This window comes from Chiloscyllium punctatum, chromosome 18 (assembly GCF_047496795.1).
Source record: "Chiloscyllium punctatum isolate Juve2018m chromosome 18, sChiPun1.3, whole genome shotgun sequence".
In the NCBI taxonomy this organism is placed as follows: Eukaryota; Metazoa; Chordata; class Chondrichthyes; order Orectolobiformes; family Hemiscylliidae; genus Chiloscyllium; species Chiloscyllium punctatum.
In genome coordinates this window covers 89,777,647-89,801,871 of record NC_092756.1, presented here as the reverse complement: position 1 = coordinate 89,801,871, position 24,225 = coordinate 89,777,647, and the positions used below count along the sequence as shown (strand labels likewise).

At 46.3% G+C, this 24,225-nt stretch overlaps 1 protein-coding gene across 1 annotated transcript; it reads left to right on the top strand.

Annotated features, from left to right (window-relative positions):
- The first annotated feature begins 236 nt into the window (after positions 1-236).
- On the top strand, positions 237-20,577 carry LOC140489306 (uncharacterized). The gene is made up of 6 exons (XM_072588702.1): positions 237-1,543; positions 13,272-13,333; positions 14,213-14,281; positions 15,056-15,110; positions 18,556-18,592; positions 19,073-20,577. Exons 1-6 carry the CDS (start codon positions 631-633, stop codon positions 19,107-19,109), a joined length of 1,173 nt encoding a protein of 390 aa, XP_072444803.1. The 5' UTR covers positions 237-630; the 3' UTR covers positions 19,110-20,577.
- The last annotated feature ends 3,648 nt before the right edge of the window (positions 20,578-24,225 follow it).

The window sequence follows — 24,225 nt, the reverse complement described above, 5'->3', positions numbered from 1 at the left end:
CGACTGTTGCAATGGTGAGAGGTGGGCTGTGCAGTTTGAAGGGGGAGGGGTGTGCTCTGACTCACACAGACACACACACACACACACAGACACACACACGCACACACACGCACAGAGTGTCAACTGTGAGAGGTGGGCTGTTCAGTTTGAAGGGGGAGGGGTGTGCTCTGACTCCCTGGCAAGTTACAGAAACTTTCACAGATGGAAAGGCTTTTAATATCGGGCCAATAGCAGAGTGACACAGTTGCTATTAAAGACACCGGAGCTTGTGTGAATGACCTCTGGCTGGTTTGGACGTTCAAATATGGCAATGTGATGCCACAGCCATGTCAGGGAAGACTTTATTAAAAGCATCCCATGACTTGACAAAGGATTGATTTGCAACGGCGATTGGACAGGAGGCATCGCAAGCAAAGGAGCACCTGGTGTTGTCAATCAATCGGGTCGATCATTTTGTGAACTGCAGTGATCCAGAGGAGCTGCTTTAGTTCAGAGCCTGACTGTCCTCGGTACTTTCTCCCGTTTTGGATTTGTCTCCTGTTATTTCTACCCATTTCTTTCCATCCCACCTCAACCAGCCCAACAGGGAGGAATTATTTTTATTGCCTTGGAACTTAAGTTGCCGATACCATGGCATCCCAAAAGGCTTGGCTTTTCTGCCTGTTGTTGACTTTTGTGTGTTCTTTTCACATCAATGTCATCCCTGGGATTGCTGCTACTCAAGATGACAATCATGATGATGACAATGATAAAGAACATGGAGATTTGAAGGATGATGATCATGATAACAATGACAAAGACGACAATGATGATGACAAAGATGACGACGATGATGACATAGACGACGATGATGATGACAACGATGATGATGACAAAGATGACAATGATGATGACGATGATGAAAAAGATGACGATGATAAAAATGATGATGATGAAGACGATAAAGATGACAATAATGATGATGACGATGATGATGATGACGACGATGACGAAGATGATGAAGATGATGATGGTGACGACGACCATGACGACAATGATGATGATGATGATGATGATGACAACGACGACAATGATGATGATGATGACAATGATGATGATGATGATGACAATGACGATGACAATGACGATGATGACGATGATGATGACGATGACAATGACGCTGACGACGATGATGATGATGACGATGATGATGACGACAAAGGCCATGACAACAATGATGGTGAAGATGATGACGATGATGATGGTGATGATGATGATGATGATGATGATGATGATGATGGTGACAATGAGCATGACAACAATGATGATGAAGATGATGATGATGTTGATGATGATGATGATGATGGTGACGATGACCATGACAACAATGATGACAATAAAGACCATCACGACAATGATGATGATGATGATGATAATGACAAAGAGCATGACAACAATAAAGACGATGATGATGATGATGATGACAAAGAGCATGACAACAATGATGATGATGATGATGATGGTGATGATGGTGATGATGACGATAAGAAAGAAGATGAGGAAGGTAACGATAATTAAATAAGAGAAACAAAACACTTTCACTTTGAACTAGTGATAGTTGCTAAGTTCCATCTTTAAGAGCAGTCCTTCTGCTGATAGATGTTCCATTAAACCACTTCTGTAATGAATGGAAGCATCACCCTAGCAACACCAATGGAAAATAAGGGAGTGATGGCTTTAACAAATTTTCTGAATTGTTTTTGTGGCATCTTGTGGTTCACAATCCCATGTATGAACTCCTGTGACACTAGAACACCTTCTGATCTGGATACAATCTGTGGTACCTGATACTTTACCAAAGTCACCTGAATCAATAGGGATGTCATCTACTATAATATTGGTCACAAACAACAATTGGTATGTACGTTCCTTGGTGTCAGAAGTACAAATTTTAGACTCTGCAAAAATTTTGTGAACTTTTTTTTAAATCAAACAAGTTACAATAAAACAAACTTGAGAATTTGAAGTGGTCACGCCAGTTTATTTCCTGGTACATTCGGAGGGTGCATTAAATTTTGTCTTAGGGAAGGCTGTGAGGGTGAAGGAGTGGAGTTAGTTCTCTTTGTGAAATCAGGGACTGGATGAATTGCTGCTCTCAGTTTGAGAAACTTGAAGGAATCCTGTTCAGAGAATCAAAGGGAGATGCTGGAAAATCCCAGACAGGGAACTTCTTCTGACTTACTCCCTGCATTTTAAATGATATAAGCAGATTTGTTGATTCTTGAAAGGGTTGTTGTAAGGAGAATATGATGTGGCAGGTCCTTTATTGTCTACATAGAAGGCAAGGTCACTTTTAGAAGCAACGACTCCTCCCTTAAATTGTCATATGCCCAAGTGCCATCCGCCACTAATGATAGTGTTGTACATGTAGTCCTTCTATAATATGACGGTTGTGTTCTTGTGCAACCCCACATTATAGAAAGACCGCACTTTAGAAAAAAACGCTTAAAGTGTTGGTGATGTAATCGCATTACAGCCAACACACGTTTTAAGAGTTAGAAATAGTGCCCCCAATTTGTCAATTGCATCAAAGGAATTTGTGGTAATGAAACGCATGTTAAAGCAGAACGACCTGTAAATGATAGTCCCTTTGAGAAAGAATCGGAGGGGATCCAGCCACAACATAGAGCAGTTGTTGGAGCTGAGATTAAACAGTAGGGTTTCTGCGGTTCCAGTGGTGCAGCAGTAGTGACCCAGCTTCAAGTCCCATCTCCTCCAAAGGTGTGTATGTTAGCATCTCTGAACAAGTTGATGAGAAAGGCTGGGATTTTAGTCCCCTCTCTCTCTCTCTATTCCTACCTTTCCCAATTGTAGATTTGTCACACATTTAGTTGGTTTAATTAGTTCATTTGGTGGTGTGTCTACAAAATGGACTCGATGCCTTTAGCAAAAGGTGTACACCATGGAGGCTGGAGTGCATTATTTCCACCAACTCCATTTTCATTTAGTCCCCTTTCTGCCTTACCCTCACTTTTATTACAGTTGTTGGTTCCACTTTGTCGTGAGAAACAGGAGTGATTTGGGACTTGGTGAGAAACAACATTCAATAATGTCCCTGAGCAGAAAAAGGCAAGTTACATGTAGCTGTGTTTTTGTTTGTAGTTTAATTAAGTGGATTACTTGACAAATTGGTGGTGGGTTTTTAAAATATATTTGGCTGGGTTTTTCACAGAAGGGGAGGTGGTCAGAAAAGAGCAGGAATAGACTGGTGTTTGTGTTGAACTACAAAACACAAAAAAATTACTGTGGAAGACTGACTACTTTAGTGAGTGAATGATTTTGCAATGGAATAATTGCAAGAAGGGTGGCACAGTGGCTCAATGGTGCCTCACAGCGCCAGGGACCCGGGTTCGATTCCAGCCTCAGGTGACTGTGTGGGGTTTGCACATCCTCCCTGTGCCTGTGTGGGTTTCCTCCCACATGTCCAAAGATGTGCTGGTCAGGTGAGTTGGCCATACTAAATTACCCATAGCGTTCGGTGCATTCGTCAGAGGGAAATAGTTCTGGGTGGATTACTCTTTGGATGGTCGGTGTGGACTTGTTGGGCCAAATGGCCTGTTTCCACACTGGAGGGAAGCTAATCTGTTTGGTTTGGTTTGTCTAGAAGATCTCTGAGCTGTTGTGATTTGCATTGCAGAACATCACTGTGATGTTCTGTAGCTGTTCTTAGCAGCTATATCATTTGTCGGGATGTTCACGCAGATATATCCATTTATCCCTACACTCCAGTGCATCGCGGTTCTGTGCACACCTGAGTTTCTCGGAGCATATTTGATGAGGTTGTGGCTACGGGGATAGAGGCTGACAAAAACCAGTTGGTACTCTGATTAAGGTGGCTCACGCATTCACGATAATGGATTCTGCTGGAGCTCTCCCTGGATGGTATTTCCTGCAATGCAGCAGAAATTACTTGTTACTGCCGACGTGAGACTGTCTTGGTGCCGACCACATACCGTTACGTTCAGTTTGGTTCTGTCCATCCACTCAGTTACCTGGTTGTTTAATCGCCTGTCCTCAGTCTTGGTTAGAGTCAAGCAACGCATGGGGAGAATTTCCCCAGGGGACCTTCACTTCCCAGAGAGAAAACTGATGGACAACTCAGAGAAAAGCAAATTCCCCAGTTGATTAGCAGAATAGCAACGGACAGTAATTGGGGGTAGAGGCTAATGTGATGGTGAGGTTTTGGTGTAGTGGTTATGTCACTGAGCTGGTAATCTAGCACCCCTCCCCCCCCCCCCCCCATTTTATTGGGCATGGGTTCAAATCCCACCCATGGTAAAACTGGAATTCAATTTTTAATGAAATCTAGAATTAAAACCGATGACCATATCAGCACGGTTGATCCTTATGAGGGAAAACCTGTCTGGTTCATCAATGCCTTTTTGGGAAGAAAATCTGCCATCCTTAACCTGGTCTGACCTACATGTGACTCCAGATCCACAATGATTTGGAATGATACGGTACAGAAGGAGGCCATTTGGCCCATTGTGTCTGTACTGGCTCCCAAAAGAGCTGCCCAGCTAGTCCCACTCTCCAGCCTTATCTCCATAACCCTCTAAATTTATCCCTTTCAAATATATATTTGGAACCTCCTATGGAATTCACCTCCACCAGTCTCCCAGGCAGCATATTCCAAATCCTAAAATCTCCCTGAGTAAAGACATTTCTCTTCATCTCACTCCTAGCTCTGTTGCTGACAATCTTGAAACTGTGACCTTTAGTGACTGACATACCGGTTAGTGTAAACAGAACGTCCTTCTTTACCCTGTCCAAATTGTTCCTAATTTTGAACTCCTCAATAAGGTCACCTCTTTATTTCTCTGCTCCAGGGAGAAAAAGCCCAATCTCTCCCACCTTTCCTTGAATCTAAAATCTTTCATTCCTAGTGTCATTCTCGCAAATCTCTTTTGAACTCTCTCCAGGTCTTTAGCCTTCTGTGGTTGACTCTTAACTACCCTTATGCAAAGAGTGATGGGTAATGAAAGTGAATCCTGCCAATGATGCCCATATCCTATAAACGTATTTTTAACAAAATAGTGGTAAGGACACTGGACTAGAAATCCGAGGGTCCTGTCCAATGCTCTGGTCAGATTCAAACCCCACCCCACCATCTGGTGGAATTTAACTTCCATTGATGTTTCTAAATTGGAAGCCAGTCTGTGATGGGGGAGGGTCTGTGAAACTACCATTGATTGTTATCAACTAATGTCCTTTAGGAGAGGAAATCTGCCCTCCTTACCTGGTCTAGTCTACGTGTGACTCCAGACCTATACTAATGTGGGTGCCTCTCAGTTGCCCTCTGAAGCAAGCTAACGGGGCACTTAGGTCAATCAGGGATGGTCATCACTACCCACCACTGCCATGAGAGAATGAAGGAGAAACATGAGTCAAAGAAGGGCATAAGGAATTTGGTTGCAAATCAGCAATGATTGCATTGAATGACTTGAGAGGCTGCTACTATTTATACATAAAGGTGAAAGCACCAATAGTCCCAGAGGTTTGCTGTCTAGTTAGAGAGAGATAACTGGCGGTGGGAGTCACCACAACTCAGGCAAAGGGCACATTGACCATAGTAACCATAGCCAATGCAGGAATTGGACCCACACTGTTGGCATCATGGAGTCATCCAGCACAGAAACAGACCCCATGGTCCAACCAGTCCAGGCCAACCATGTTCCCAAACTAAACTAGCCCCACCTGCCTGCTCCTGGCCCATATCCCTTCAAACCTTTCCTATTTGTGGACTTATCTAAGTATCTTTTAACTGTTGTAACTGTGCCCACATCCACCACTTCCTCAGGAAGCTTATTCCACATGCAAATCATCCTCTGTGTAAAAAATTTGACCCTCATATCTTTTTAAATTTCTCTCCTCGTACCTTAAAAATGTGCCCCTTCGTCTTGAAATCTCCCAACCCAGGGAAGAGATGATTACCATTAACCCTAACTATTCCCCTCACGGTTTTATAATCCTCTATAGGATCAGCTCGCAACCTCCTACGTTCTGGTGAAAGAAATCCCAGCCTATCCAGCCTTTTCTTATAACTCAAGCCTTCCATGTCACGCAACATCCTGGGAAATCTCTTCTGAACCCACTCTAGCTGAATAATGTCCTTCCTATAACAGGTCAACCAGAACTAGACCCAGAAGGGGCTTCACCAATACCCTCAATCTGCATTACAAACCAGCCATCCGACCAACTTAGCTAAATGACACATCACACTCCCCCCACACCCCTCACCATCCTACAACAATCCATCTGACATCAGAGACCCCTTGGTTAGTAATGGGGCAACCTGACATTCAAACAGCACATTATATGTGAACTATCAGCTCAGCATTGTAATTTCCTATTGTATATCCTACATTATTTTTAAAAACACAGGCCTCAGAGGCAGTGAGGTAGCACAAAATGAAATGAGACAGAGACTAGCTTTTGACAAGAGGCCATTCAGTCCATCAGCCAATAGCCTATCTCCATATCTGTTAGAACATAAGCTCTGGTCAACCCAAGAATCTCCTGTGTCAGCTTCTTCCAATGTTTCCCTTGTCTGTCTCCTATTGGTTATTCAAGTAAACCATCACTTACAACACAAAAGCAAACTCCTGCAGATGCTGGAGATCTGAAATGAAGTGCTAAAGAAACTTGGCAGGTCTGGCAGCATCTGTGGAGAGAGAGAGAGAGATAGACTATGCAAAGGTTCTTGTGATATAACAAAGTTCTCAGGTTTGACAAAATTACAATAGTTTACATTGATATAGTGCCTTTAGAACCTTGAGGACGTTTACATCAGAAAATATTCTTTTACTCCATTCCTGGGTTGAAGGTGACACTGGCTGGGTCAGTATTTTTTGCCCATCCCCACTTGCCCCTGAGGAGGTGGTGGTGAGCTGCCTCCTTGAACACTTGCAGACCTTGGGTGGTAGTGATGCCCATAATGCTGTTAGGGAGGCAGTCTCAGGATAATGACCCAGTGATACTGAAGGAATGGCCGATATGTTTCCACGTCAGGATGGTGAGTGTCTTGGAGGGGAACTAGCAAGTGGTGGTGTTCCCATGTATCTGCTGCCTCTGTCCTTATAGATGGTAAGGCTGGTGGATTTGTAAGGTGCTATCTGAGGAGACTTGGTGAATTTTTGCAGGGTAACGTGGACATGGTGCACACTGATGTCGCAGTGTGTCAATTGCTGGAGGGAGCTAACGCTGAAGGTGTGGCATAGGGTGCCAATCAAGCATGCTGCTTTGGCATGACTGGTCTCCAGCTTATTAACTGTTGTCAGAGCTGCTGAGATGAAAGGTGTGTGTTGAAATAGAGTGTTTCCAGAGTTTGGATTTCAAACTAGTGACATATGTGATTTTTTTTTGGAAACGTGTTTACTATAAACTAGTTGACTAAACTAATTAACTAATAATTTCTGATCATGATTATAAGGCATTATGTATCAGAGAGCTGATGACAATCACAGCCTCTGGAGGGTTACTGAAAGTTTGTCTATATTATGGGATTTTTTAGCAATAGAAGTCTTTTAAAAAATTAACCCATTAACTTAGCAGCAGCTGGGAAGAGCAATAAATTTAGTTAAAACATTCTGGACTTAGTTCAAAGGAGACCTGACTGAAGTCTCATATACAAATAGTCCCTCTTGGGAAAAAAACAAGTTTGTTCAGAGAAATTACAGAACTATGTGACCTCAAGTTTCTTAATTGTGGGAAAGTAGCAATTCACTCAGATCCACAGATAGAACACTTCTCTGAGGAGCTGATGCAGAGATACCCTGGAGCTGAGATGATGGACCTCCAACAACCACAGGCCAATTTCTTTTGTGCCAGGTATGACTCCAACCAGCTGAGAATGGTTCCCCGTGATTCCCATTGACTCCAGTTTTGCTTGATGTCTCACTCAGACACAGGCAGCCTTGATATCAAGGACAGTCACTCTCACCTCACCTCTGGAATTTAGCTCTTTGGTCCATGTTTGAACTGAGGCTGTAATGAGGTCAGGAGCTGAATGCTCTTGGTGGAACCCAAACTGGGCATCACTCAGTAGGTTATTGTTCACTAAATGCTAGTTATCGACTCCACCTCCATTATCTATCATTAGAATTAACAGCTTAGTGCTATTATTGCTGGACTGTCAATCCAGAGACCCAGGTAATATTCTGGGGGACCTGAATTTGAATCCTGCCATGGCAGATGGTGGAATTTGAATTCGATAAAAATCTGGAATTAAGGGTCTAATGATGACCATGAATCCCTTGTCAATTGTTGGAAAAACTCATCTGATTCATAAATACCTTTAAGGAAGGAAACTGCCATCCTTACCTGGTCTGGCCTACAGGTGACAGCAATGTGGTTGGCTCTTAACTGCCCTCTGGGCAATTAGGAATGGGCAATAAATACTGGGCCAGCCAGCAACACTCTCATCCTGTGAATGAATTTGTTTTTAAAAGTTGCTGATGAACAAGAATAGATTGACGCAGACAATAATTGTCTGGGTTGGATTTGTCTTGACTTTTATGAGCAAGGTACATTTAGGCTATTTTACACAGTGCTGGGTGGATGTTAGTATTGCAGCTGTACTAACCCATCCAGGCTAGAGGCGATGGAGCACAAGTTTTCAATAGTATTCCTGGTAGTTGGCAAGGCCTATGGCCTTTGTTAGAATCCAGTGCCTTTGGTCATTTCTTAACATTGTGTGAAGTGAACCGAATTAGCTGAAAGTTTGTATCTGTGATGCTGGGAGACTTCAAGAGGAAGCTGAGATCATCTGTTCAGGACATCTGATCTAAGATACCTTGTGAATATTTCAGCCTTGGCTGCTCCATCACCAAAAGCAACCACAGGTCATGGGCAGACAAGCGGCACACAGAATTTAATATAGAGATTTACGATGTGATGCATTTTGGAGGCATGGGGGCAGCCAGTATAAATTTAATGGTGTGGATCTTACAAACATGCAGAAAGAGTTGGGGGGGGGGGTCATGTATATTGATTTTTGAAGGTGACAAGACACATTGAGAGAGTGGTGAGCAGAGCAGAGTGGGATTGTGGGCTTCAGAAATAGGGGAACTAGACACATGCTCAATGTTTAGAAAGCTCTGATTAGGCCCTAACTAGAGTACTGGACCCAATTCTGGTCACCATCCTTTAGAAAGGATTGCAAGAGTCTTTAAGAGAGTGTGCAGAGAGATTTCCCAGAATGGTTTCGGTGATGAAAGGTTTTAGCTATTAGCTTTGTTCAGAGAAGCTAAGGCTGTTCTCTTTGGGGAAAGGAGACTGAGGGGAGATTTGGTGGAGGGGTATAAAACTATAGCAGGTTTGGATAAGGTCAGTAGAGAAAAGCTGCTCCTATTAGTTATCATGATGTGGAGGAACTGGTGTTGGACTGGGGAGGACAAAGTTAAAAATCACACAATGCCACGTTATAGTCCAACAGGTTTATTTGGAAGCACCACTCCTTTGTCACTAGCTTTCGGAGCACCACTAGCTTTCGGAGCACCACTCCTTTCTCAGGAAGTCGATAAAGGAGTGGCTCTACAAAAGCTAGTGCTTCCAAATAAACCGGTTGGATTATAACGTGGCATTGTGTGATTTTTAACCGACTAGTTGTGTACAAGACGAGACGAACACAGATTTGCAAGAGATGCAAACGAATATGAAGATGTGATCCCTCTCACCCCAGGAATTAATCAAGAGATCTTTCGAGCAAATATTTGCTTCAGTTGATGATGGTGATGGGCAGAGTCTTGCTGAGGTGTCAGAACTCTTGCTTTACTTGCTGAAGAGCTCTTTCAAACAGCAGGCCAGTCAGGACCACCAGAATCAGACCCAGCAGGTAGAGATCCCACTGGGGAGATCTGAGGAGATGTTTGGGAGCATCATAGACGGGGCTGAGTCTGCTGCCTTAAGGACCCCAATCCCTACACCCCCTGGTATCCCAGGATCACAGAGGCTTCAGGCCAGCGACAGGTCGTGTGCAGTGGGACTGATGAGGAATGGAGATTTAGGTTTCTGGGAAAGCCCCTTCCTGACATCCAGTCCCTCCATCTAAACGTGATAGCCTGTGATTAAAGGACCCTACCCACCCTCTGAGTTAATAACTCAGTCAGTTATGGAACACCCTACCTGGAAGTTTGGTGGAACCAGGTTCAATTGAGGCAATCAAGAGGGGCACGGGATGGTTATTTGGTGTGCAGGGATAAGGGGAAAAGGCAAGAGATTGGCAATGAGTAATAGAACTGGCACAATGGGCTGATTGGCCTCTTTCTGCACTGTAACTATTTTACAATTCTGGGTTCACATATCGAGACTGGCATGTGGCAACAGTTGGGTTAATGCCAGGGCAACTGGGATAAGGTCCTTAATTGGTTTTTAATTGGTCCTTAATTGGTCTTTAACTGGTCCTTAATTGGTAAGGGCCCTCAATTGACTGTCTTACTGCCCAGAATGGAACTCTGTTGGAGACAGCGAGGGCTGTGTTTGGCTACACCACCCCATCACCTGCTTAAATGCCCTCCCCATCTCCAAGCTCCAACCTCCAGGAACACACATCCTCTCAGCAATTAGGAATCATGTGGAGTTCAAGTTGAATTCATTCCAACATAGTAAAGCCTGGGGGCCTAGTCACCTCCCTTGGTATTTTGAGTCATCTGAGGTCTTCCCCTTTCTCATCGAGAAACAGGCCCTTCGGTCCAACTCATCCATGACAACCAAGTTTCCCAAACTAAACTAGACCAAAGATGTGCATGGATTGGCCATGCTAGATTGCCCAGAGATTTGCCGGCTAGGTGGTTTAGCCATGGAAAATTCAGGATTATAGGGATAGGGTAGGGGAGTGGGTCTGGATGGGATGCTCTTCAGAGGGTTGGTGTGGACCCGATGGGCCGAATAGCCTGCTTCAACATTGTGGGGATTCTACGATTCTAATCCAACCTGCCTGCTTTTAGTCCATATCCCTGTAAACCTTTCCTATTCATGTACCTGCCCAAATGTCTTTTAAAAGTCATAGCTGTATCTGCATCTACCACTCCCTCTGGCAGTTCATTCCTCACACGGATCGCTCTCTGTGTGAAAAAAATTGCCCTTAGGCCCCTTTAAAATCTTCCTTCTCTCTTCTCCTCTTTCCTCCCAATACCCCTCTCACTCCTCTCCTCCCCTCTCCTCCCCTCTCCTCCTCTCTCCTCCCCTCTCCTCCTCTCTCCTCCCCTCTCCTCCTCTCCCCTCTCCTCCCATCTCCTCTCCTCTCTTCCCCTCCCCTGCCCTTCCTTTTCCTCCTCTCCCCTCCCCTCCCCTCCTCTCTCCTCCTCTCTCCTCCTCTCCCCTCCCCTCCCCTTCCATCTCCTCTCGTCCCCTCCCCTCCCTTCCCATAAGACCATAAGACCATAAGACATAGGAGTGGAAGTAAGGCCATTCGGCCCATCGAGTCCACTCCGCCATTCAATCATGGCTGATGGGCATTTCAATTCCACTTACCCGCATTCTCCCCGTAGCCCTTAATTCCTTGTGACAACAAGAATCTATCAAACTCTGCCTTGAAGACATTTAGCGTCCCGGCCTCCACTGCACTCTGCGGCAATGAATTCCACAGGCCCACCACTCTCCGGCTGAAGAAATGTCTCCGCATTTCTGTTCTGAATTGACCCCCTCTAATTCTAAGGCTGTGCCCACGGGTCCTAGTCTCCTCACCTAACGGAAACAATTTCCTAGCGTCCACCCTTTCCATGCCATGTATTATCTTGTACGTCTCTATTAAGTCTCCCCTTAATCTTCTAAACTCCAATGAATACAATCCCAGGATCCTCAGCCGTTCCTCATATGTTAGACCAACCATTCCAGGGATCATCCGTGTGAATCTCTGCTGGACACGCTCCAGTGCCAGTATGTGGGTCCCCTCCCCCCCTCCCCTCCCCTCCTCCCCTCCCCTCTCCTCCCTTCTCCTCCCCTCTCCTCCCCTCCCCTCCCCTCCCCTCCCCTCCCCTCCCTTCCACTCCCCTCCCCTCCCCTCCCCTCCCCTCCCTTCTCCTCCCCTCCCCTCCCCTCCTCTCCTCTCCTCTCCTCCCTTCCCCCTCCTCTCCTCCCCTCCCCTCCTCCCCTCCCCTCCTCCCCTCCCCTCCTCCCCTCACCTCACCTCACCTCACCTCGCCCCTCGTCTCTTAAACATATTTCCCATTGTTTTGAACTCACCCAACCCGGGATAAACCTCTATAAGGTCACCCCTCAACCTCTTGCACTCCTTTGAAGAAGGTCCCAGCCAATCCAGACTCTCCTTATAACTCAAGTCCAGGTAACATCCCGGAAAGTTCTTTCTGAACCCTCTCCAATTTAGTAATATCCTTCCTGTGTGCAGCTCTTTGTTGGTGTTGGAGCGTTCCCAGGCTGAGGGGTTCCCAGTGACCAATGTGAATCTGGCTCAGTCAGCACCCATCTTTGGTTCTGAGTCAAAGGCTGGAGGAGCAGATGATCCAGTGCGGTAGGTCTAAACTGGAATTTTAATGAGAACTTCCACCCTTTGAAAGAAGTGAAGACAAAACCTGCTCACGCAACATGCTCTCGCAGCTGATGTTTGTGCGCAGCACGATCCCACAGGCAGCTGCCAGATGGTGATAAGTTTCAGGGATGTTTGTTGAGGGAATGTTGCTCAGATCTTCCATGGGGGATAAGGGGGTGGGGCCAGGATACCAACAGAGGAAGGGGGTTGCCTGGGGGGATGGGAGAGGGGTTAGTGGAAACAGACCTCAGTGGGAAAGGGGTCCATGAAGGATAGTCCCCCACCATTTCCCACCTGAGGTCCCAGGAATCGTTAGGTTTTCCACGTGTTGCTGACCTTTCCCCGTCTGCCAAACCATTGTAGCTGAATGTCAGAAAGAGTAGCCCCCTTCTATTGCCCCATCTCTAATTGCCCTTGCACCAAGAGGCTTGCTAGGGCCATGGCAGGAGGCAGTTAAGAATCAACCACGTTGCTTTGGGGTCTGGAGTCACATATAGGCCAGACCGAGTAAGGACGGCAGATTTCCTTGAAACTGATGGATTCTTACAACAATCGATGCCAAGTTTGTTACCATTACTAAGGCCAGGTCCTTTAAACAATTTAAATTCCAACCCAGTCTGCTGTAGAAGGAGTTGAATGTACAGTCTCTGCCTCAGGTCTCTGGTTTATTCATTGGCGTGATACCACCCGTTAAGGTCTTCTCTGTTTTAGTTGCCTCTTTGATTTAATCCTTTTTTTGGGGCAGGTGAGGAAGAAGCTGGAGGATACAAAGATGGTTCCCTGTGCAGTTACTGCACCTTCTGTGAGGTGAGCAGTTTGATTTTTTTTTTGAAGATTGACTTGATCTTTTTGAAGATTGATCGGTCAGATTTCTGTGTCTGGGTGAGAGGCGATCAGAGACACCAGATCAGGACGGTACTCAGATTGGCAACCTAGATATAAAACTGGCATTGTGGGTAAATTGGCTGTCCAAGGAACTGCCTGTTACTCATGCCCACTGAGATGGAAGGTCAGCATTCCAACCAACTTTAATTTGGTGAGATCTTCATACAATATGGACTTGGTTAGCCAGATTAACTAGCGCTGAGAGAACTTAATCATCTCAGGGAACATTCAGTTGAGTTTAAAACAAGGCCATGTCTTCCAGAAGACACACATATTCATATGCAGAGACCCATTTTCGACAAACATGAGGACAAAGTTTGAATTTCCCAGAACTCCCCTTCATTTAGAGGAGCCATAATTTAGTGTTTCCTCTTCAGAGTTGACTTGCCAACCAATCAACCAATCAGCTCCCCCCCCCTTTCCTCATGTAGTATAAATTGTCATGAGAGTTTGAAATGTGGTATTCTTGCGTCTGTCCTGATGAGGGCAAAACACAAATCTTCTACACATTGCCTCTCTTCTCAGTAAAGTTCCTCAGTTTGTGTCGGATTCGAACCTTTCTCTTTTGGGTGCTTTTTGTTATCTCATTTTCCTTTGATTATTTGTTCATGGGTTGTGGCAGGGGAGGCATTTATTGCTGCCTCCCCTAATGCCCTGGAGATGGCAGTAGCGAGCATCTTCTTGAACCACTGCAGTGCTTGGTGTGTGCACAGTGCTGTTAGGGATTTTGACTCAGAGAGACAGTCACATTAGGCTTTTGAAGGTTCTTATGTTAAACACCATTTCCGTCTGTCCCCACAGCACTGCGATGATTGTGATAAATGCCCTTGTGAGGAAGGAGACAAGAGCGAGCACTGTGAGGATTGCAAGGTAAGAACTTTCACAGGCATCACAGCAACACCAGCCAAGCCTCAGTCCCAGGATCACACTGGGAAAGACCCTTCTGGTCTAGGTTTCTATTCATGAAACTCTGGGCTAAAGACTCATGTATTCCTGGTAGACTGTGCCACATACCAGAGCTCCATAAATTGGGTAAGTCAGCTCAATGTCCATTTAGTTCTTTCTTGTTCTTGAATGTTTTAACAATACAGTTTTCTCCATTTCTATGCCTTCACTACATGTATCCAATGTCTCTATTACGCCAGTCTCTGGACCGATTCCAATCCTTCGGAATATGATTTTGCCTCTGTATCCAATGCACAAGATACAAACTACCCCTCCCAGCCCAGTCATAATCTTTTGCAACCCTTTACAACAGGCAGAAGATTAGAAAGTTTAAACACGTGTACCCAACACATTCAAGAATAGCTTCTTCCTTTCTATTATGAGACTTGTGAACGGACCTCTCAAATTCTAGGTTTATTGTTGACCCCACTCTCTGTGCACCTTCTCTGCAGCCGTAACATTGTATTCCTTGCTCTGTTCAGTCACCCTTTGTATAGTATGATCTGCCTGTACTGCACACAAAACAAAACTTTTCACTGTACCCAGGTACACGCGACAATAATAAATCAAATCAATATGTATCGCACCTCTCCAAAGTGAATCTTTCTTTGGCCCTGGTGACCTTTGATTGTGGCCAATATTATTTATTGAGATTCTCAGTCTAATCTGTACTCTCCTTATTTTCCCTTTCTTCTACAGTACTGTCAGTTCTGTTATGTGTGCCCCGTAATATGTGAAACAGTTTGCAAACCAGGTGGGTAATGGTTGGAACTTTCTATCTAAGTCCTGTTATTTAATGATTAGATTCCCTACAGTGTGGAAACAGGCCCTTTGGCCCAACCGACCCTCCGAAGAGTAACCTACTCAGAGCTATTTCCCTCTGACTAACCCACCTAATACTATGGGCAATTTAGCATGGCCAATTCACCTGGCCTGCACATCTTTGGACTGTGGAAGGAAACCGGAGCACCCGGAGGAAGCCCACGCAGACACGAGGAAGAATGTGCAAACTCCACACAGACAGTTGACTGAGGTGGGAATTGAACCTGGGACCCTGGTGCTGTGAGGCAACGGTGCTAGCCACTGAGCCACCCATCCCAGAACATTCCCTATAACTCTGCTGTGCACTCAGAGCTATACTATATTGGTTGGTATTGATGGTATAATGCCACTAGACTGGTAACCTAGAGAGTTAGGTTGATGTTTGGGAGGTATGGGTTCAACCTTACCAATTTGTACAGGTGCACCAGAGAAAGCATCCTATCCAGGTGCATCATGGTATGGCAGCTGCTCTGGTCAGGACTGCAATGAGTTCCAGAGAGCTGTGAACACAGCCCAGTCCATCACACAAACCAGCCTTCTATCCACTAACTCCGTCTATACTTCCTGCTGCCTTGGGAAAGCAGCTAACATCATCAAAGACCCTTCCCACCCCTCGTTATACTCACTTCCTCACTCTTCCACTGGGCATAAGATATAAAAGTTTGAAAACAGATTTAAGAACAGCTTCTTCCCCGCTGCTATCAGACTTAGGAACAGACCTGGGCGGATGTAGGTACTGCAGATGCTGGAGATTAGAGTCTAATTAGCCTGGTGCTGGAAAAGCACAGCAGGCCAGGCAGCATCCGAGGAGCAGGAAAATCGACGTTTCGGCAAAAACCCTTCATTAGCCCTGATGAAGGGCTTTTGCCTGAAACGTCGACTTTCCTTCTCCTCGGATGCTGTCTGACCTGCTGTGCTTTTCCAGCACCATGCTAATTATGGACAGACCTGTCCTATATTAGAGTTGATCTTTCCCTGCACCTTCTCTGTAACTGGAACACTATATTCTGCATTCCGTTCTACATTACCCTGATGTACCTATGGAAGGTAATGATTTGTCTGGATAGCACGCAAAACAATACTTTTCACTGTATCTCAGTACACGTGACAATAATAAATCAAACCAAATGGTAGCTGGAGAAATTTCCATTCAGAGTGAATTAATTCTGAATTTAGAAATAAAACGCTAATGTCATATACAAACAATTATTGAACCTGCCGCATTGTTGTTTTAAAAGCGAAATCTGAGTCATGGCTGTTCTTTCGGGAAGGAAATCTGCTGTCCTTACCCAGTCTGGCCTATACGTGACTCCAGACTCATATAGATTAGATTAGATTACTTATAGATTAGATTAGATTACTTACAGTGTGGAAACAGGCCCTTCGGCCCAACAAGTCCACACCGCCCTGCCGAAGCGTAACCCACCCATACCCCTACATCTACATCTACCCCTTACCCAACACTACGGGCAATTTAGCATGGCCAATTCACCTGACCTGCACATCTTTGGACTGTGGGAGGAAACCGGAGCACCCGGAGGAAACCCACGCAGACACGGGGAGTACGTGCAAACTCCACACAGTCAGTCGCCTGAGGCGGGAATTGAACCCGGGTCTCCGGCGCTGCGAGGCAGCAGTGCTAACCACTGTGCCATCAATGTGGTTCACATGTAATTGCCCTGTGAATTAGCTCTAGAAAGCCTCTTAGTTCAAGGGCAATTATGGATGAGCAATAAATATTGGTCTTACCAGTGACACTCATATCCTATGAATGAAATAACTTTGAAAATGGCTCGAACAGTGACTACTAAAAGAACATCAGTCCCGGGTTTGATTCCAGCCTCGGGAGACTGTCTGTGTGGTGTGTGCACATTCTCCCCGTGACTGTGTGGGCTTCCTCTGGGTGCTCCGGTTTCCGCCCACAGTCCAAAGATGTGCACGTCAGGTCGATTGGCCAGGTTAAATTGCCCCATTGTATTCAGAAATATGTAGTTTAGGTGAATTACTTAGGGGCAAATGTAGAGTAATAGGGCAGGGGGAATGGGTTTGGGTGGGATACTCTTCCAAGGGTCGGTGTGGATTTGTTGGGCCGAAGGGCCTGTTTCCACATTGAAGGGATTCTATGATTCCACGTGAGGAGGAGATTGAGTACCACAATGTCAAGGTCCTACAGGGAACGGGAGTATGATCTGAGAATGATGGAATAATCAGCACAGAACGTTGAGAGAGAGAGAGAGAGAGAGAGAGAGAACTCATGGGATCCAGAGAAAGATCTCTCACAGGAGCACAGGCCACTGATGTTGATAAATGACTGAGAGAAGGAGTTTGCAGAGTCCCTGTGAAAGGGAAGGTAGTTCAGACATGGGGAGGTTAATTCTGGGTGGTATCAAAATGTTGGAAACACCTTGCAAGAGCAGAATTCAAAAATCCTTTGAGATTAGTCAGACTGTCTAATCTTTAAATTCCTACACTTCCTGATGTTCTAGAATAAGAATTTAATTGAGGTATGAATTTCAACAGGATAGGGGTCACTCTTTGTGTAACTGTACAGAGCTAGTGTTTATTCGGCAGGGTAAGGGTCACTCACTGTGTAACTGTACAGATGCAGTGTGTATTCAGCAGGGTAAGGGTCACTCTCTGTGTAACCATATAGAGTCAGTGTGTATTCAGCAGGGTAAGGGTCACTCACTGTGTAACTGTACAGAGTCAGTGTTTATTCAGCAGGGTAAGGGTCACTCTCTGTGTAAATTTACAGAGCCAGTGTTTATTCAGCAGGGTAAGGGTCACCCAGAGTGTAACTGCACAGAGTCAGTGTTTATTCAGCAGGATCAGGGTCACTCACTGTGTAATATACAGAGTCAGTGTTTATTCAGCAGGATAAGGGTCACTCTTTGTGTAACTGTATAGAGTATGTGTGTATTCAGCAGGGTAAGGGTCACTCACTGTGTAACTGTACAGAGTCAGTGTTTATTCAGCAGGGTAAGGGTCACTCACTGTGTAACTGTACAGAGTCAGTGGTTATTCAGCAGGGTAAGGGTCACTCTCTGTGTAACCATACAGAGTCAGTGTTTATTCAGCAGGGTAAGGGTCACTCACTGTGTAACTGTACAGAGTCAGTGTGTATTCAGCAGGGTAAGGGTCACTCTCTGTGTAACTGTACAGAGTCAGTGTTTATTCAGCAGGGTAAGGGTCACTCACTGTGTAACTGTACAGAGTCAGTGTGTATTCAGCAGGGTAAGGGTCATTCTCTGTGTAACCGTACAGAGTCAGTGTTTATTCAGCAGGGTAAGGGTCACTCTCTCTGTAACCATACAGAGTCAGTGTATATTCAGCAGGGTAAGGGTCACTCACAACCCCTGTTTATGCTTCTTTTCCAGGCAGCTACGTAGATGAATTCTCATCAACAATATATCAGTGAGTAAAACTGTCCATCGGCTCACAGTACGCAGCACAAACCATTCTCAAATCGTTCTCAGTTAGTTCGATGCACAGAATGACACAGGGATGTGTGTGAACGGATCTGTGTGAGAGAGAGGGGTTGAGTGTTTAAGGAAGAGTGAGTGAGAGATGAATAATGGGAGATGAATAATGGGAGATTAATTGAGACACATTGAATGAAGGGGGGTTATGTGAGTAATATGGGCAGATTAATTGACTGTTGGGGAGTTAATGAATTTGGGGTAGGGAGTGAATGTGGGAGAGGGTGTGAGTATGGGGGAGGGAGTGGTTGTTGAGGAGGGAGGGAGTAATAGAATTTGCCTATATCCTGAGACAGTTTTAGTTGATGGTTTGTCCTGGTCTTTGATTGGTCAGCACCATCCCTGTATTGTCAACAGTCTGCGATCTTTCCGATTGGGCGGCTGCGATTTGGATTCATGATCTTTTCTCTTTCAGATCCATCGCAAACGTGTTCGAGCAGCCTGAGCATTAATCGTGTCAGTGTGCGGTCAGAGAAACTGGGCGTTAACACCCAAAAACAGGAGCCAAGTCACATCTCTGCACCTCGCGCTTTGCTCTGATGAACTGTGTCGCTGATCGTTTTTTTTTTATTCAAGAAGAATTCACTTCCATTTGAAAGTCTCCCCAAACGAACCCCCCCCCCCCCGTCACAAACCAGAATCCATAGGATAACGAAGGGGTGGAGGTGGTGAGTCCCAATGACCCACAGCCTCCATCCTCGTCTCTCCTTCAGACCCATCTTAGAGGCCACCTATCCCACACAGCCTGCCTTTAAAACACCCAATGGCTTCACTGGTCTTTCCTTTCAGGGTTGGACTCTTCCTATTCCCAGCCTGACCCAGTCTGGAGACCACACACAAACCACCCCCCCCCCCCTCACTTAGAGTCAAGACTGGTTGAGTCTTCACTATCCTCCGAAGGGGCCTAGTGAGGCAATGAAGCCTTTGATTGAGCTGGTGAAGAGTTCAGCACCTTACCTGAGTGCAGGGCTTGAGCCTTCAGAGTTAGGCCCCAGGCCTGTTCTGAGTGATTGTGGCGCAAGTCTCTGATGGGTACAGGGGAGAGGTCACAGGGTCAAACGTTCTCTTTGATTAAGGACAGTAAACCCTGGATGAATCAAGACTTTAACCCCACCCCCTGAGCTGGGAAAATGCCACCTCCTAGTTGGATCACCGCTCAACCCTGACTAAACTATCTCAGTCACATATTCACAGTAACCCTTTCCCCACTGCTGCCTCCCTCTCCTGAGGGCACAGGCTCGGAGTCCTTTCTAGAACATTCCATGCTTCAAACACGATTGTTTGACCATGGAACCCAATCAGCCAATTCTAAACTCTTCCCGTGACCCGGTACTCCTCGATCACCGATTCCCTTTCCCTCGATCGTGTGAGGCTTTGACCCCAAATTGTAAAATGCTAAGAGTCCGGGGGATTGCTGTCCGACCTCTGACCCTTGCAGTCAGTAATCTGGGCCCCCAGCCCGATGAATCAAGTCAAGGAACTAATATGGCCACGGTGCATAAAGGCCTTAAACATTGACAACACCCTTTTCCACCAGGAAATCACACCTCCCATCTCCTCAGCAGTGCCTGTTTCCATAGTGATCAGATTCTGACGTGAACCATCATACTTTGGGAATAATCAGCGACCCATTCCTGAGCTTCGGAGTCTCCCAGATTCCACTAAAAGCTGCCCGGTTAGAATGAATTGTTTTGTTATTTTTTTTCTCTCTCTCTGCAACCCCATTTCTCACCTTTCCTCGTTTCCGTATTTATTGATAGATGCTCATTTTGTTTTATTAAAAATGGACGTATCTTTGCCTACTTCCCCCACCATCCCACGCTGTCTGTTTTAGTGAGGGGAGGGGGACGTGGTGGTCCATTTAGAATATGATAAATTATTAAAGTGTGGGAGCACTAGGAAAATCTCCCTTTTGTTCTGGTTGTGTGACACGTGGTTATTTCTTGTTTTGTACAGCCCTTACCAGATTCCGTCTGCTCCCTCTCTTACCTGAGCCCACAGACCCCACAGTTGAGTTACAGCTTCGGAGTCCGACCTTGCGAGTTTAATACATCTCCATGATCTCAGCTCTAACTGTGCATAACTGCATTAGAGCTGGGAGTAGGAGAGGCCATTCAGCCCCTCAGGCCTGCTCTACCACTCAATACTATCAGGATGGGCCTGACTGAGGCCTCGATTCCACTCTCCTGCCTGTCTTCCGTCAGCAGGGCACTTAGAGAATCCTAATGCTGCTGTCAGACAGAGTCAACATAGTTTGGTGAAAGGGAGGTTTGACTAATTTATTGAAAATTGTGAAGGAAGTAACAAGCAAGGTCAGCACTGACTCTCCGAAAGTGCAGCACTCCCTCAGCACTGACCCTCCAACAGTGCGGCACTCGGTCAGCACAGACCCTCTAACAGAGCAGCACTGACCCTCCGACAGTGCGGCACTCTGTCAGCACAGACCCTCCAACAGTGCGGCACTCTGTCAGCACAGACCCTCTAACAGAGCAGCACTCCCTCAGCACTGACCCTCCGACAGTGCGGCACTCCCTCAGCACTGACCCTCCGACAGTGCGGCACTCCCTCAGCACTTACCCTCCAACAGTGCGGCACTCTGTCAGCACAGACCCTCTAACAGAGCAGCACTCCCTCAGCACTGACCCTCCGACAGTGCAGCACTCCCTCAGTACTGACCCTCAGATAGTGCAGCACTCCCTCAGCACTGACTCTCTGACAGTGCGGCACTCCCTCAGCACTGACTCTCCGACAGTGCGGCACTCCCTCAGTACTGACCCTCCAACAGTACAGCACTCCCTCACTACTGACCCTCCGATAGTGCGACACTCCCTCAGTACTGATCATCCGTCAGTGCAGCACTCCCTCAGCACTGACCCGCTGACAATGCAGCACTCCGTCAACGCTGACCCTCTGAAAGTGCAGCACTCCCTCAGCACTGACCCTCTAACAGAGCAGCACTCCCTCAGCACTGACCCTCTGACAGAGCAGCACTCCCTCAGTACTGACCCTCCGACAGTGCAGCACTCCCTCAGTACTGACAATCTGACAATGCAGCACTCCCTCTGTACTGACCCTCTGATAGAGCAGCATTCCCTCAGTGCTGACCCTCCGACAGTGTAGCACTCCTTCAGTACTGACCCTTCGACAGTGCAGCTCTCCGTCAGCACTGACCCTCTGACAGTGAAGCACTCCCTCAGCACTGACCCTCCAACAGTGCGGCACTCCCTCAGTCCTGTCCTTGGAGAGTCAGGATGGAGAAACTCAGCAGGTCTAACAGCATCTGTGGAGAGCGAAGCAGCGTCAATGCTGACCTGTCAATGATTAGCGTGCACGAATCCCTGTTGGAAAGTATCATTGTAGTTACATGCTGCTGTGTTTCTGCGTTTTCATGTGTTTGGCATTTGAGTGTGGCTGAGTGTTGGACATGTGTGTGCATGTGTGTAATCGAACCAGTGAATGCATGTAATCACTGAATGAGAATACACTTGTTTGGCAGCTTACATGTGTTTGTATGTGTCTCTGTTAGTGTGTGTCTGTGAGCTTTGTGTGTGCATCTGTATGTGGCTGTGTGTGTCTGGAGTCTGTGTAATTATGTGCATACATAACTGTGTATCTGTCAGTCCATGTGTGTGTCTCTCTGAGTATGTCTGTCAGTCTATGTGTATGCATGTGTGTTTATGTGAGTTTCTGTGTGCCTCTGTATCTGTCAATCTGTCTCTCTCTCTCTCTCTCTCTCTCTGAACCTGCTGGTGTGTATGTGTGTTTCTCTCTGTGTATCTGTCTATGTGTGTCTCTGTGTATCTGTCAGTCTGCATGTGCGTCTCTCACTCTCTCTGCATCCATCTCTCTGTGTGTTTCTCCCTCTTCTCTCTCTCTCTGTGTATCTGTGTGTATGTGTGTGTCTCTCTCACTCTTTTTGGTTACCTGTGTGCGTGTGCCTCCCTCTGTGTGTCTCTCTCTTTTGCTCTCTCTCTGTATCTGTATGTCTCGCTCTCTCCCTCTGTATATCTGTGTGTATCTGTGTGTGTCTATCTCTCTCTGTGTATCTGTATGTATATCTCTCTCTCTCTGTGTCTGTGTGTGTGTGTCTCTCTCTCTCTCTCTGTGTATCAGTCAGTGTGCGTGCGTGTGTCTCTCTCTCTCTGTATCTGTCTTTGTGTGTGTTTCTCTCTCTCGGTGTATCTGTCTTTGCGTGTGTGTCTGTCCAACTATATCCCTGTGTATTTGTGTGTGTGTCCCTCTATGTGTGTATGTGTGTGTATCTGCATCTGTCTCTCTCTTGTATGTGCCTGTGTCTCTGTGTGTCTCTGTGTGCAACTGTATTCGTGTATGTCTCCGTGTGTACCTGTATCCAGGTGTGTCTTTGTGTGTGTCTGTATCAGTCTGTGTCTCTGTATCAGTCTGTGTGTCTGTGTGTGCTGTATCAGTGTGTGTCTCTGTGTGTGCCTGTTTCTGGGTGTGTCTCTGTGTGTGCCTGTATCTGGGTGTGTCTCTGGGTGTTCCTATATCTGGGTGTGTCTCTGTATCAGTGTGTGTCTCTGCATGTGCTGTATCAGTTGAGTCTCTGTATCAGTGTGTGTCTGTGTGTGCCTGTATCTGTGTGTGTCTCTGGGTGTGCCTGTATCAGTCTGTGTCTCTGTGTGTGCCTGTATCTGGGGGTGTCTCTGTGTGTGCCTGTATCTAGGGGTATCTCTGTGTGTGCCGGTCTCCAGGTGTGTTTCTGTATCAGTGTGTGTCTCTGTGTCTTTTATAAGTGTGTCTGTGTCTGGGTGTGTCTCTGTATTAGTGTGTGTCTCTGTGTGTGCCTGTATCTGTATGTGTCTCTGTGTGTGCTTGTATCAGACTGTGTCTCTGTATCCATATGTGTCTCTGTGTATGCCTGTACCTGGGTGTGTCTCTGTAGCTGGGTGTGTCTCTGTATCAGTGTGTTTCTCTGTGTGTGCCTGCATCTGGGTGTGTTTCTGTATCAGTGTGTGTCTCTGTGTGTGCCTGCATCTGGGTGTGTTTCTGTATCAGTGTGTATCTCTGTGTGTGCCTGCATCTGGGTGTGTCTCTTTGTCAGTGTGTTTCTCTGTGTGTGCCTGCATCTGGGTGTGTTTCTGTATCAGTGTGTGTCTCTGTGTGTGCCTATATCAGTGTGAGTCTCTGTGCACGTGTATCTGGGTGTGTCTCTGTATCTGGGTATGTCTGTGTGTGTGCCTGTATCAGGGTGTGTGCCTGTATCTGGCTGTATCTCTGTGTGTGTGTCTGTGTCCTGGCGTGTCTCTGTGTGCCTGTATCTGGCTGTGTCTCTGTGTGTGTGTCTGTGTCCTGGCGTGTCTCTGTGTGCCTGTATATGGATTTGTCTGTATCCTGGTATGTCTTTGTCTGTGTGCCTGCATCAGGGTGTGTCTCTGTGTGTGCCTGTATCTGGCTGTGTCTCTCTGTGTGTGCCTTTGTCCTGGTGTGTCTGTGTGTATGTGTCTGTGTCCTGGTGTGTCTCTGGGTGTGTCTGTCTCTGGGTGTATCTCTCTGTTTGCCTGTATCTGGCCGTGTCTGTGTGTGTGCCTGGATCAGTCTCTGTCTCTG

Bases quoted from the DNA above. Each gene is read 5' to 3' on its own strand.
- LOC140489306 (XM_072588702.1), top strand. From the start codon at position 631: ATGGCATCCCAAAAGGCTTGGCTTTTCTGCCTGTTGTTGACTTTTGTG. The intron at 1,544-13,271 runs GTAACGATAATT...TTTTTGGGGCAG, and splicing joins TAAGAAAGAAGATGAGGAAG to GTGAGGAAGAAGCTGGAGGA. The intron at 18,593-19,072 runs GTGAGTAAAACT...TTTCTCTTTCAG, and splicing joins TTCTCATCAACAATATATCA to ATCCATCGCAAACGTGTTCG.